We start from the raw sequence: 14,340 nt of genomic DNA, 5'->3' as shown, positions 1-14,340 counted from the left end.
ACCCAGTGGGGGTGATGGCTTGGGGCGACCGATTTGGCCCCGGCCTGTCCCCAATGCCTCTCAGTTTGAGCTCGTTCCCCAAGTCTTGGCACTCTGGGCTCTCAGAGTGGCCGCTAGGGGAGCTTTCACCTTTCCCCAAGCCATCCCCGTCCTCTCCCCCTCCGGACCCGGAGGTGGCGCGGTCGGGGCGGGGCCTCGGCGGCGGCGGGGGCGGGGCCTCGGCGACGGACGGGCGCGGAGTGGGTGAGGAGCGTGCTGGGTAGGGTCGCGGTCGCTGTGGCTGACCCCGTGCAGTCGGGGCTTGGGACCTAGGACGGGCGGGGTCGGGAAGCATCCCGGGGCCGGCTCGCATGGGCTGGGTCCTGGCCCGACTGCGGCCGCCGGCCCGCGCCCCGTCTGGACCCTCCGGGCGGCCCCGATCCGCGGCGGGGTTCACAGGGAGGGCTCCTTCCGCAGAGACCTAGCCTCGCCCAGGATGGACAGACGGATGCCCTAGGCCAGGCACACCCACTCCTGACCCCGACAGACAGAGTCACCGCCCCCCCGCGAGAACCCTCCCTGACCACCGGACCGACGGACTTCCCTGTCCCCTCCCAGGCTGGACACGCTGGTGCACACCCCGGCCCGGGAGGGACCGATGGTGGACAGAGCGCCTTCCCCTCCGCGCACACTGCTAGCTGCAGAGTTGTCAGATGCAGACACACTGACCCCAGGAGGGACAGAACAGACAGACACTTCCACCCTGGACTGAGACGCTCTTCCTCTGTGCGCGTGTCTGGCCCCAGAACGTGCACACACCCCTGACTCTGGCCCCGCAGCCTAGGTGAGCATCATGCTGTTCCCCTCCCACCAGAGTTCAAGGTTGGCAGACTTTAAGTTCCTGAGGCCTGATGGTTTACACCAGACTTGTTTCCAACCAGGGTGGCCAGGACTTGGCCCTGCTTGCTCTTGACTGCCTCCAACCCCAACTTAGCTGAGGCTTTGCATCCATCCTGGCAGCTTGGAGTTTCCCTCTGAGGATTGTGATCTTCCAGCTGCCTGGCCCGAGGTGGAAGTTCTGGGGCCTGAGCAAGCGTGGGGGCTGCCTGTGACTAGGGCGGGTGGAGTCTGGCCCTGACGTTTCTTTTGTAGGGATCTCCGGCCTCATCATGGACCCGGAGTGCTCCCGGCTTCTCCCAGCTCTCTGTACTGTTCTGGCGGACCCTAGGCAGCCCGTGGCAGATGACACCTGTTTGGAGAAGCTGCTGGACTGGTTTAAGACGATAAGTGAAGCAGGTAAGGGTGAGGGTGCTCCTGTTGACTGTTTCCCCAGAGGCCAGAGGGTACACGGGGCTCTCTGTCCTAGGGAAGGGGCGTCCATCTGGTGTCCTTCCTTCACATCGGAAAGGTTCAGCCTGGCTAATTGGTGACACATCACACTGAAGCCTGAGGGAATGACCAGGAGAGTTTGAGGTTGAAGTTCTTAGCTGATTCCAGCCTGATTCAGGCCTCCCGTTGGTCAGTTCATGCTAGATGGCTGCAAAAGGCACGGACAAACTTATTTTGTTGTTCTCGTTGCTTTTTTTTGTTTAAGAAATCAGCTTTTCCTTCTGATTATGAAAGTAATACATAGTCTTTAAATAAAACTTGAACAACACAGAGGAGTAAAGAGGAAAATTAAACCACCATCAACATTTTTATTTCCTTCTGACCTTTTTCCCTAACATATCATAAAGCTGTATTTTTCTCATGAAAATGAGGTCACACCATAAATACACTTTGGTGTCTTGCTTTTGCTCTCTTACCATTCTAGTGGGTGTTTTCCCCATGGAACACGTTGATTTTATTGACTGTATGTCACTTGCTGTATGAATGGACCATAATTTATACAGTCACTCCACTATTGTGGGGTGTTTACATATGTTCCTAATGTTCTGTTATTATAAATGACGCCATAATGGCTTTCCTTGTACATAAGTCTTCTCATGTAAATGTTTGTTTTCTTGGCTGATAATTGCCTTAGGATAGATGCCATGTTGTTAATTTCTGCTGTTTGTTGTTTACTTTGGTTTACCCTATTCTCTTATTTGCTTTTGAGTTGAATATTTCAGTCTTTCTCTTTTTTCTAAAATATGCATTGACAGCTATACATTTCTTTGAAAGTGTTGCTTTAGCTACACCCTGCAAGTTTTACTGTGCAGTATTTTTATTGTAACTTAGTTCAGATATTTCATGCTTTTCATTATGATTTTTTTTTCACCCACAAATTATTTAAAAGGTTATCTTTTAGATTTACAGTATGGAGTTTTTTTCAGTCTTTTTATTATTGGTTTTTAATTTATTTCGTTGGAATTAGAAAACGTCTGTATTTTGATTCTTTTATATCTTGAGGCTTTTATTGCGGCATAGTACACAGACAAATTTTGCAAATGTTCTGTAGATTTTGCTATATGGTATTGTTTTTTGGTGTTTGTAGGCTCCTCAAGGGTGGCCTAGTTCGTAGTCAAATTTTAACAATTATTTTTGAACAGCTTTGTTTGCGATATAATTAACATACCATGGAACTGACCCACTTAAAGTGTATAATTCAATGGTTTTTAGTAAATTCGAAGGGTTGTGCAACCATCGCCACAATGTAATTTTGCAGCATTTTCATCCCCTCGAAAGAAGCCTGGTGCCCATTAGCAGTTAATCTCTGTTCCCTCCTCCCCCAGCGTGTACTCAGTTTTCCTCGGTGTTCTACGTGATGGAAGGAACGTGGTCTCTACACTAGTTCCTTAGTTCAAGTTTATGTTGTTCAAGCCTGCTGTGTTCTTGCTCATTAGTTTGCTTAATTGTTTCTGAGAGATGTGTGAAAATCTTACACTACGATTGTGGAGGCAACAATTTTTCTTTGAAATTCTGTATTTTTTTTTCTTCATATACTTTGAGTTTGGGTTAGGTGTGTGCAGGCTTAGACTCATGTCTTCTGGGATTTTCTCTTTGAACAGTGACTTTCTCCCTAAAGCACTGCTAACGCTCTTGGCTGTCAAGTCGGTTTTGTCTGATATCACTCTTGCTGCCGCAGCTTTTCTAAAATGAGAATTTGCCCACTACCCTCTCAGCCCGTTACTCTCGGCCTTTCTGTGTTGTCATACGTCATCGCGTCTTATAAACAGACTGTTGCCTGCCTTTGGTTCTTAATTTAATTTGAGCATCGCTTTCTTTTAACAGACCATTTAATCTCTTTCATTTGTGAGCTGTTACCTGTGAACGTGTTTTCACCCCATTCTTTTGTGTTTTTTAAATTTCCCATGTCTTGTCTTCGCTCCTTTTTCCTCCTTTTCTGCCCTCCATTGGGTTGATAAAGCTTTTGTTTTTCTAATCTTCCTTCTGGTTTTGAAGTTATGCATCCCACTTAACATCCTTTAGTGGTTCCCCTTACATGCAAACTGGATAAAGTTGAAGTTCGTTCGAATCTCTATCCTCTGTTCCGACAACCTGAGAATCTTTGAGCCCTTTAACTCCAGCCCAGCACAGTGTTCTGGGTTATTGCGTCTGGTATTTTGATTCAATCTTGTTTTAAAACCCTTCACAAGTTATTTATATTTAGTTTTTAAAGTCAGTGCCTGTCTAGATTTTCCTACGTGTTAATGGGCGTCTTTGCCTCTTGCTTCTCTCTTCTTCACGCTCTTCTTTGTCTTTCTTGCTGAGCCCTCTTCTTTGGTAGTTCTTTGAGCGCGGGCCTCTCGACAGGGAACACTCCCCGCCTTCCCCCATCGGTGCTTCTGAAGGGCAGCGTAGTGGAGTGTAGGCATGTCAGACGTGGGCCTGGGGAGTAAGGCCTGTTCCTGTCGTACTTCTTGCCTCAAGTACTCTCAGTTTAAGAAAAAAGTATCCATTTGAGAGGTAAAAATGGTCTTCTGCTTTAATTTGTGTTTCGTTTTTTTTGATGGTGAGACAGAGCATCTTTTCGGGTTTGTTGGCCATTTGTATTTCCTGTCCCCATCCTTTCCCTGTCGCGGAAGTGTTGGCCTTCTAGTGTGTCCTCCCTCGTGGAGTTAAAGTTAGGAATCCTTTGTTGCAAATGTTTTCTCCCAGTTAGACACGAAATCTTACAGCTTGAGAGAGCAGGGGTCTGGGAGTTGCCAGAAGAGTGGTTGTCTGGGGGACAGGCGGCGCTCTGCCCCTGGTGACACGCTCCCCGGCTGGGCCTGTCCCCAGGGTCCAGTCTGCTCTTGTTACAGGAGAATCCCTGCCTGGTAGAGCTTCTCTTCCAAGTGCTGAGACCCCAGGACCTAAGCGCCAGAGTCCTCTCCTTCTCACTCCGCCTCGCAGGGATATTTGCGGCCCAGGAGGACTGCTTCCAGTATCTTCAGGTGAGCCTGGGTCTCCCACCTGCGTGACCCGCCGAGAGGCGTGTGGCTTTCTTCTCCTGCAGGTGCAGAAAGCAGGGGTAGCTGTCACGATCCCTGAGTCTCCAAAACGTGCCTTGCCCCTGCATCTGAATTGTGCCACAAGGTTTTAGTCCTGAGTGTAATCCCCCTTTGAAAACCCACTAGAAATGATGATAGGGCGACGGGGTGAACTTTTTGGAATAAGACGGAACTGGGGTTGAATTCAGCTCTGACACTTACCTGCTGGAGGGACTTGCCCGTGTTCCTGAGCCCCCTTAGCCTCGGTTTCTTCCCGTGACAGAGATGAGAATTGTGCTGTCTCATGGGTGTTGTGAGGATTAACTGAGACCCCGGGTCTCGCACTTAGTCCTATTGAATGGGTGAGTGACTGATGAGAATTTCTACTTAGCAGCAAGACGTGGGAGTGTGGAGAGCCCCCGACCTGTGTGTCTTACAGCCTTGCACACCCCTGGATGGGGACAGCTGATCTTGTTATATGACGCCTGATGCTGGCCTGTCTGGTCCTACCAGTCACAGCGATGGCATTCTGGGCACCTCACAGTGCCTTACCAGGTTGCACACCAGGAGGCACACCCACTTTCTTCGGCCCCCTGTGCTAAGAGCGCCAGGAAAGCCATGCTGTGATGGAGTCCCTTGGACAGAGGACAGTAGTGGGGAGGGACTTGTCCTCCCAGTACTGTTAGGATGCCATTCGTGGCTGCTCCTCAGTTCAGCACTGCAGACTCTAGGGGCCCAGCCTAGCGCCAGCTTGCTGTGAGACGGGCTTTCCGGGATGTTCCCTGTCACCTCGCTACATTGAAGTGTGTTTTAGGGCATAACTTTGTACTTGCTGTCCTCACGTGCAGTAAGCCACCCTTACCTGTGGTGTTCTCCAGTTTATAAAGCACTTCAGAGTCTGCAAAATCACTTTCGTGTTATCCTAGGAGCTGTGGCCAATAAACAGATCAGTAGTCTTTATCTCCATTTCCTAGATAAGGAAACAGTGAAGGCTTAATGTAAGCATCCCACAGAACTGGCAGAAGTCACACTGGACCCTAGAAGTCTGACCGTTTGTGATCTGCCCACCACCTGCTTCTCGGGGAGTCAAGTCTCAGTCCCCAGCACATGGCTTTTCCAGCTGTGTTCGTTTCCTGGGTGCTTCTTTGTCCTGTCCCTGCTTGTCCATTTCCTCCTCCTCCTTCCCGAGGCCAGCCGTGTCTTTGGAGGCTGGAGAGGCGGGGCTGACGGCCCTTCAGTCTGGTACGTAGTCCCTGTTTGCCAGGACGAAGGGATGCAGGCCAGGAGCAGGCTCTGAGTTGTGGGGAACGGTTGCTCTCCTCTCTCGGGGGCCCACAGCACGGGGTTGGCCTCCTGTCCCCTTTTCACCTGCTTCTTCACAGAGTCCCAGTGGTCTGGCGGCCCTTCGTCAGCCAGCTGCTCAGCACTGGCCCTGTCCGCAGCGCATAGTGTCTGGGCAGGGCATGTGCAGTCTACTCGAGGCGGGGGCCGGAGCCTCTGCACCCTCCCATTGACTGTGAGCTACTCCTGGGGAGGAGCTGTAACTTTGAGGGGGTCCTTCAGTGACGGCAGATCCCATGGAGGGCCTCCCCTGTGACCGCCAGCAGCAGCACCCCCTCGGGCTCCTGGCCATCGTAGAGTAGACTTCGATTCTTGAGTGACTGCAAGTGTGTGTCCGAGGCCCTGTGGTCCCTTATCCTGGAGTCTGAGATGGTTAGAGAGTTCCTATCCATTAAGAGTGGGGCCGAAGCTGAACAGGATGCCACAGGCCTTGCCCGCATTTCTATCCTGGAGACAGGCGAGGCTCAGAGTGAATAACTACACCAGTGAGGGGCTCCGTTAGTAAGAGGCAGCACCGGCATTTCCCACACACTACGCCGAAACCCAGCGGTGAATAAGAGTCTTAGGCACGTGGCAGGAAATGTAGGACAGTGAGTGATTGCACCGTGGACATCCACAAGCCAAGGGGATTGAGTGGGGGGTTAGCCACTGCCAGCAGGGGGTCAGCTTCCTGGGGGCATTGGGCTCACAGCTGGGCTGTAAAGGGTTTGAACATGGGCGGGGGCGGGGCAGGCCTGACACACCCGGCGTGCTGGGGCATTGGGGGAGGGTGGGTGCCCTGGCAGTCCCACATGCCAAGCTCAGGAGTCCGGTAGGCTGTGGCTGGCACTGGTGGCCACCCTCCACCTCCCAGAAGCACAGCTGCCCAGTGGCTCTGGGGCTCTTGGTATCGCAGAGCGTGATAAAGTTCCCCAGCGTACCTCGAGCAGCCTAAATGACAGAAAAGCCATCTCTGATCTGCCTGTCCCCTGGGAACATGCCCAGGTCACCACTTGCTTCTCTGCCTTCCAGCAGGGGGAGCTGCTGCCCGGGCTCTTTGGGGAGGCGGGACCCGTTGGCCAAGCAGCCTGGACTGCCCCCACCGTGCGCAGCGGCTGGATCCAGGGCCTGCGCTCCCTGGTGCAGCACCCCAGCGCCCTGCACTTCCTGGCCGACTGCGGTGAGTGCCCTTGCCTGCCCTGCTTTTAGTCTGTGGCCTCGCGTGCCTGGTGCTGTGTGGCCCCAGGGAAGTCACTGCACCTTGCTGGGCCCGGTCTTCTCACCTGTGAAAGTGTCTGTGATCTCACAGAGGAGTACAGGGAGTAACCGGAGGGTTACAGGCCCCTCGAGGGTGTTACATGGTCCTTTGGCTTGTAGGTCAGACCCAGCAGCTGGGTGCCTGTGAAACTAATTGGAAAGAATCAAAAGTTTCAAGGGTCTAAAGCCACTCACCCTGTGAAACTCCAGTTCCCGTTCCCTTGCCTCTGAGCAGAGGGGAGGTTGGAGCCTCTAATGGCGCCTCCCACAGTCAGCAGTATTCAGGCCCTTGCCCTGAGGTTCTGAAGTCCAAGATTAAAGCCGCTCGGTGGTCTTAGCATCCCTGTCGTCTGCCAAGGACTGTGTTCCAGCTGAACCCTGTGTTCTTCTCTCCCCGCCCTGTGTCCCCTCCCCAGGTGCCCTTGACACCGTCTTCTCCCTGCAGGGAGATTCCAGCCTGTTTGTGGCCTCAGCAGCCGGGCAGCTCCTGGCGCACATCCTGGGCTTGTCCATGCGAGGCCCGGCCGAGGGACTCCCCAGCCTGCAGGCTCCTGACTGGCCGGCGTGTGCCCAGAAGATTGTGGGTCACCTGGAAGAGTCGCTGCGCTCCACGGCACCCCCGCAGGTCACTCAGGCCCTGAACGTCCTGACCACCACGTTCGGGCACTGCCACAGCCCTTGGACACGAGTCCTTTGGGAGCGGCTGGGTCCCCTCGTGGCCTGTCTGCTCGAGGAAGACCCCCTTCCCGCTGCGCACTCGCTCGTGGATCTCCTCCTCAGCGTGGCCCGGTCAGCTCCCCGGGGCGCAGCTGGGGGCGGGCGGGAGTGGGGCGCAGCTGCTGCACCTGGGGCTCCCCGAGAGCACTCCCTCAACTTAAGGGGGCCCCAGAGGGGGTCTGAAAGCCCGCACACCTGGGCAGGGCCTTCCGTCTGTGCAGGGTGTGCCCCACCCCGCTAAGCCCTGTAGGGGCCTTGGTGACTGGGACAGAGGAGTAGTTTTCTCTTTCTGGGGTCCGTCTCTGCAGGTCTCCTGTGTTGAGTTCTGACTGTGGCCTGTGGGAGACATTAGCACAGACTCTGAGACATCTGAGCCCCACACAAGCAGGGCCTCTGGCTCTGGGGATCCTGAAACTGCAGGACTGGTAAGGACTGGGGTTCATTTTGTGTGAGGCAGGCAGAGAGGTCTCGAGTGTGGCCCTTGTGGTTAGGGAACTTTAGGGAGCTCCCGAAGCCAGAGAACAGTCAGAGGCGGTGTCCAGGGTGTGGCTGCATGGGGCTGTGGCCGGGCAGCATCCTATTATCCCAAGGCATTGCTGTGGGCTGTGGGTTCTGCACTCTCTTTAGTGACAGAAGGACTTCTTGGGGCCGGCCCGGTGATGTAGTGGTTAAGTTCGCGTGCTCTGCTTTGGCAGCCCGGGGTTCACAGGTTCAGAACCCTGGGTGCAGACTGATGCATTGCTCATCAAGCCATGCTGTGGCAGCGTCCCATGTACAAAATAGAGGAAGACTGGCAGGGATATTAGCCCAGGGCTGATCTTCACCAGAAAAAAAAAAAGAATGACTTCTTCTGAACAGAGCTTTGTAGGCTCCACATTAGATAAAACAGACTTGGAGCTGCTCTGCCCAGAGCCGGGCTAGATTTGTACCCAGGACCCCGTCACTCAGCTGCCCTCTGTCCCCCTTCCTAATGGCCTTAGCTTGTGGATCCTGGACCGCCACTGTGTGCACACCACTGTCGTGGGTACTAGGAGCCATGGGATGGCGGAGAGGGGCCCCTGTAGGCAGGAGCAGCTGGACACTTCCTGCAGGGGGAGGGATGTGCACCATGCTTAGAAGGATGCGGGGTCCAGAGAGGTAGGAAGGATGAGGTAGTCAGTCCAGGGTTCCAGGTTGGCCCAGGTTGGGGGTGGAAGTGGCCTCAGGACCCACTCCCCAGAGGGGATGGAGGTGCCACATCAGCCCAACTCTGGGCTCCAGGGTCTCTGGATGTTCCGAGAGAGGGAGTGGTCTGAAGGCAGAGAGAAGGATGGGGCAGTCGGCCTGGAACTCTAATGTGTTAGCTTAGCCTCCCAGCCCCCTGGGCCCAAGCATGCGGGCAGGACAGGCTTCCAGGACATCCCCCTGCCCCGTGGCTCGGAGCGGGCACTGTCCATCGGGGCAGGTCTGGCCAGACCTGGGGGCTGCTCCTGGGGCCTGGGGAGGTGCTTTCTAGCAGCTGCCGTGGAGTTGCATGCGAGTGGCCTGCAGTACCTGCAGGGGAGCTGTTTCTCAAGGGGTGTCCAGACCCCAGCACCGCCCCTTTGCCCAGACTTGCTGGGGACGTTAGGAGGGCAGCCAGCTTACCTCGGGGTCGTGGAGCATGCTCACTGTGTCCTCTGTCCTCAGTCCACAGGCACTGAGGGCCCAGGCATTTGGTGTCCTCCTCCAGCCCCTGGCCTGTGTCCTGAAAGCTGCCGATCAGGCCCCCGGCCCCCCAGGTATGCTGCTTGGGCAGGCACAGGCAGGCAGGACTCTGGGGTCCTGAGCATATCCTTGGGGTCAGGGCAGGCTGATGGGCAGCCCGGCTTGCTGCCCCCAACTAAGAGTGAAGGTGGCGTGGGGGCCGGCCCCATGGCGTAGTGGTTAAGTGTGTGCACTCCACTGCTGGGGGCCCAGGTTCAGATCCCGGGCATGCACCGACGCACCGCCTGTCAGGCCATGCTATGGTGGCGTCCCACATAAAGTGGAGGAAGATGGGCATGGATGTTGGCTCAGGGCCAGTCTTCTATAGCCAAAAAAAAAAAAAAAAAAGGATTGGCATGGGTGTTAGCTCAGGGCTGATCTTCCTCACACACACACAAAAAAAGAGCGAAGGTGGTGGGGCATAGGCTGTCGTCCCAGGAGTGACTTTGCCACTCACATCTTGACGTCCCCACCCCAGAGTTAAGTGGACAGCGTCGCCCCCAGTGGGCATCATGGTGGCCCCTGAAGCAGCTGGCTTCTCGTCCCTCACCCTAGGCCTTGGCAGTCAGTGGTGACCGTGGGCTCAGGCCATGTGGTACCTGGGCCTGGCGCTTGTCCTCCCAGACCCGTCTGGATCCTGGGAGGGGCGAGTGCGTTTCCTCCTCTGTGACTCGTCGTGCTTCAGCTGCACAATGGGTGGAGGACTAGAGAACAGAACCCAGGTGTGCCACGTGGCTGGCGGATGCCCTGTGTCTAGCAGAGGGCTGAGCGTCCTGCCCAGTGGGAACCGGCCCAGGAATGAATGGGCTGCAGGGAGAGCTGGGACTCGATTGCTCGAGAGCCCTGTGCACACGTTCAGACCCCAACTCCGGCTGTCTGGACATCTCCCTGGATGAGCCACCTGCTCGGAACCTCTGGTCCTGGTCTCTAACATGGGGTGGTGACCAGTGGTGGCCACACAGGAGGTGCCTGTTAACCGAGAGCTGTTTCTGGTTTGGCCTCCAGGCTTGCTGGAGGGCATCACGGGCGACTCGGTGACAGTGGACACGCTCCTCTCCTCCAAGTCAGCCTGTGCGGGTCTCCTGTGCCGGACCCTGGCCCACCTAGAGTTGCTGCAGCCGCTGGTAGGTGTGGCCCTGGCCCGCGTCCTCACTGGCAGTGGGACTCGAGGCCTGCGCTGACCCTCCCTCCTCCCCCTAGCCCCAGCGTCCCTCGCCCTGGCCCCAGGCGCCCCTTTTGGGGGCTGCGGTGACAATACTGCGGTTCTGCAATGGCTCAGCAGCCCCGGCCTCCGACGTGGGGGGCCGCCTCTGTGCTCTCCTGGCGGGCTGTGTCCGGGTCCAGCGAGCAGCCCTCGATTTCCTGGGGACGCTGTCTCAGGAGACAGGTGAGTGAGGATGCTTTCTCGCACAGCTCGGTGTTGGGCAAGCCCCCCAGCCACATTCCCTGCTGCTCAGAGATGTCCCAGGACTGCTGGTCCCTGCACGTCTTCTCTGGGGGCATTCGGCTGACCCCTGGGTTCTGTCCCCTGCTTTCCTCCTGTGCTGGGGAGGCCCTGGGGGCGGGAGGTTGGGGTGTTTCACCCATCCACGTCTGTCTCAGGCCCCCAGGAGTTGGTGACGCAGGTCTTTTCTGTCCTCCTGGAGCACCTCAGGAGCCCCGACTCCAGCGCCACGGTACGGGCACGGGGAGTGGGGGGGTGCGGGGCAGAGGCAGAGGGACCCCCTGTAGGCCTCTCAGAAAGGGGCTTTCACTGGGGCTAGAGTTGCTTTGTAAAGTGGGTTTCGAGGGGCAGGAGGCCACACGGGTGAAGACCGCGAACCGGGGTGCCGGGCCATGGACAGCAGGAGAGGTTCTCGACAAGGGAAGTGAGCTGGAGCCCCGGGCCCTGCACTGGGGGTCCCAACCCTGATGGACGTCTCCTGCAGACGGAGCCGTTCTCACGCCTACGGCTGAGCCGGGTCTGGTGGGGGCAGAGTTAGCATCCCTGGGCAGACCGTGGGGGATTTGGGTAAAAGGCCTGGCGGGTTCCTGTGGCTTTAAGGAAAAGGTGCCATGGATAGTTTCTCATGTCTTGGAGCAGAAATCCCATTTCCCCAGTAGTGGGGGATCCTGACGAGAGCTGCGTTCTCCTCTCTCTCTCTCATGTCTGGGGTGCCCGTTTTGCCACTTCCTGATGCTTCTGCCTCGTAAAAATGAAGCCGAGCATTCCCTTCTCCCTGCACCCTGTCCCCATCTCGTGTCCCAGGACAGGGACGGGAGCACGGGGAGGCAGACTGGGGGGAGTGGGCCGGCTCCCCCATCGTGGCCCTGCAGCCTCGCTTTGCCCACTGTAGGTTCTGAAGAAGGCCTTCCAGGCCACGCTCCGATGGCTCCTGAGCTCCCCCAAGACCCCTGGCTGCTGCGATTTGGACCCCCACACCCAGCTGTTCCTCAGAGGTAATTGTGGCCCCTCCCAGGGGTAAACTGAGGGAGTCACTGGAGGAGGCAGCTGGGTGCTGGGCGGGAAGGCTCAGGTGGCTCCAAGGCAGAGCGGGCACGACCCTGGCCACTCTGAGCCACTCCTCCCTCTCCAGAGCTGCTCCCTGTGGTGCAGAAGCGCCTGTGCAGCCCTTGCTGGGAGGTCAGGGACTCAGGCCTTGAGTTCCTGACGCAAGTGACCAGACACTGGGGAGGTGAGTGAAGGGCGGGGGGCGGGGGACCCGCCTGTGGGAGGGCAGTCCCAACCTTGACATACCCATCACCTCTTACTGGCTTTTGGGAACCTGGACCACCTAGGCTGCCCTCAGGGAAACCAGCGGGGAGGCTGCAGGCTCAGCCCTTGCTCACAGCTGGTTGTGGCCCCTTGTACCCCCAGGGCAGGCCGGCTTCAGACATGTGCTCCTCACTTCAGAAGTACCTGAGCTCGCCGAGCAGCTCCTGCGAGACCCTGAGAGTTACGTCCGCGCGAGCGCAGTGACAGCCATGGGGCAGCTGTCTAGCCAGGGCCTGCACGCCACCGCCGCCAGCCCTGAGCACCCAGGGGGCCAGCAGGTAGGAGGTAGTGGGTCCCTTGCCACACAGCCCATGCCCCACAGCTGTCTGTCTGTGTGTAACTGTCTGGTGCCCACAGGGTGAGCAAGTCGGCCACCCGGGCATGAGTGATCTGGGGCCAGGGATCTGTCAGGTACATCCTCTGAATCTCTGGCTCAGCTCGCAGCACCCCTGTCTCTTGGAACGGGGTCAACCGCATTGAATAGAAGAGCAGACAGAGGGCCCAGTGGCCCGTCGCCTGAAGGAGGCAGAGCAGACATAGTCCAGACCTGCCTGGCAGGGTTCCCCTCCATGGTCTGTGCCTGTCAGGAGCCCCAGCCCCCCAGCGCCTCCAACTCTCCTTTCACTGTCTTCCAGAAGAGCCTGCTCGTGGAGCTTCTGCGCATCCTCTCCGAAGACTCAGAGGGCTTCCCCCGGAGAGCTGTCATGCAGGTCTTCACCCAGTGGCTGAGGGACGGCCATGCTGACGTGACTGAGGACACGGAGCGGTTTGTGGCCAGGGTGCTCCAGGCGGCAAGCCGGGACCTGGACTGGGAGGTCCGGGCCCAGGGCCTTGAGCTTGCGCTGGTGTTCCTGGCGCAGACGCTGGGCCAGCCTGGCTCCCACTGCCCCTACGCTGTGGCTCCGCCCCAGGCGACCCTGCGCAGCCCGCCGGCCCAGGCCCTGCAGGCGCTCTGCCGAGTGCGGCTCTTTGAGTTCGCCTTCCGCGCTTTGTTTGACTGTGACCGCCCCGTGGCCCAGAAGTCCTGTGACCTCCTCCTCTTCCTGAGGGCCAGGACTGTTCCCCACAGCGGCCCGCAGGAGGCAGGGGGCAGCCCCGATGTGGTCTCTGTGGAGGCTGCCCTGCAGAGGTGGCGGGCGGGTGAGCAGGGCCCACCCCTGGGGGACCTGGAGCCTGAGACCGTGCTGGCCGTGCTGAGGTCCATGGACCTGGAGGGCCTGCGGGGTGCGCTGGCCGAGAGCAGTGACCATGTGGAGGAGAGCCCTCAGTCGCTCCTGCAGGATGTGCTGGCCGCCGTGGGCGTCCTGGGGGAGAACCAGGCGGACTGCTACTGAGGCAGCCCCATGGAGACCTCCCCACTCTCCTGCTGCTGCGCCGCGTCCGTTCCTCGGGCCCCTGCCGTCCCAAGGGCTCCAGCCTGGCCTGGCTGCTCAAGGGACCCTCAGGGAAGCTGGGACCAGGTAAGACCAGCAAGGTCAAAGAGTCCCACGTTTTGATGTGTTATTAAAGAAGTGGCTTATTTTCTACTCAAAATAAATGGCATTTGACAGTGCCGCAGAGTCAGGCTGTGTCCTCAGACTGCCTGGGGGTAGGCGCCAGGCCTGGTGGGGGTTTGGAGAAGCGTCTGAGGAGGGATCCCTCTGCAGGACAGCCACCTGCTTCGTGGGTATGTGTGGGGGGAAGGGGTCTCCACTTGGACCCCGCTGTGCCCCAGCAACGCCCAGGGGTCAGAACAAATAGTTGAGGCTGGAGAGTGTCTGGCTTTGGACCCTGGCCCCTCACAATCGTGACCCAGGTCTGACCAAGGCCAGGTTTCCAGCCCTGAACCCCCAGGATCACCCCGAGCTTGTAGCAGTTCAAAGCCCACCGTCTCAACTGACCAGGCAGGTAGAGCTGTCGGTGGTAACATCAGGGAGCTGAGATCCAGGCCAGTCCCCAGGGGCCCAGGCAGCTGCACCAGTCCCAGCTCTGTATCTCCAGGCCATCTGACCCTGGGCGAGTCACTTCCTCTCAGAACCTGTTTCCTTGTCTGTAAAATGGGGATTTCACGGTTTGCCTCCCAGAGGTAAATGCCCTCGTGTTCTGAAGTTCCAGTGTGGTCAAAGAAGAATCTCAAGAGTCTTTAGTTAAAAAATATTTTGAACTGAAGGAAAACGTAACTTATCAAAATGTGTGCATGCAGCAGCAGCAGGA

General features: G+C 57.3%; 1 protein-coding gene across 9 annotated transcripts; it reads left to right on the top strand.

The window, feature by feature from the left end:
- The first annotated feature begins 207 nt into the window (after positions 1 to 207).
- BRAT1 (BRCA1 associated ATM activator 1) lies at positions 208 to 13,699 on the top strand. Of its 9 annotated transcripts, none has more exons than XM_058569395.1 (15): positions 208 to 243; positions 598 to 823; positions 921 to 1,275; positions 4,183 to 4,337; positions 6,726 to 6,873; positions 7,367 to 7,739; positions 7,976 to 8,092; positions 9,336 to 9,427; positions 10,398 to 10,516; positions 10,593 to 10,779; positions 10,995 to 11,068; positions 11,729 to 11,831; positions 11,969 to 12,067; positions 12,250 to 12,425; positions 12,783 to 13,699. In XM_058569395.1, exons 3-15 carry the CDS (start codon positions 1,149 to 1,151, stop codon positions 13,479 to 13,481), a joined length of 2,469 nt encoding a protein of 822 aa, XP_058425378.1. In that variant the 5' UTR covers positions 208 to 243; positions 598 to 823; positions 921 to 1,148; the 3' UTR covers positions 13,482 to 13,699. The 9 variants fall into 9 exon arrangements, with proteins under 9 accessions (XP_058425378.1, XP_058425377.1, XP_058425382.1 ...); XM_058569394.1 differs by having other exon boundaries at positions 208 to 259; XM_058569396.1 differs by lacking the exon at positions 208 to 243 and having other exon boundaries at positions 286 to 823; positions 921 to 1,048; positions 1,132 to 1,275.
- The last annotated feature ends 641 nt before the right edge of the window (positions 13,700 to 14,340 follow it).

Source organism: Diceros bicornis, chromosome 26 (genome assembly GCF_020826845.1).
Source record: "Diceros bicornis minor isolate mBicDic1 chromosome 26, mDicBic1.mat.cur, whole genome shotgun sequence".
Lineage (NCBI taxonomy): Eukaryota > Metazoa > Chordata > Mammalia > Perissodactyla > Rhinocerotidae > Diceros > Diceros bicornis.
This window is presented reverse-complemented; position numbering and strand designations above follow the sequence as displayed.

Bases quoted from the DNA above. Each gene is read 5' to 3' on its own strand.
- BRAT1 (XM_058569395.1), top strand. From the start codon at position 1,149: ATGGACCCGGAGTGCTCCCGGCTTCTCCCAGCTCTCTGTACTGTTCTG. The intron at 4,338-6,725 runs GTGAGCCTGGGT...TCTGCCTTCCAG, and splicing joins ACTGCTTCCAGTATCTTCAG to CAGGGGGAGCTGCTGCCCGG. The intron at 9,428-10,397 runs GTATGCTGCTTG...TTTGGCCTCCAG, and splicing joins TCAGGCCCCCGGCCCCCCAG to GCTTGCTGGAGGGCATCACG.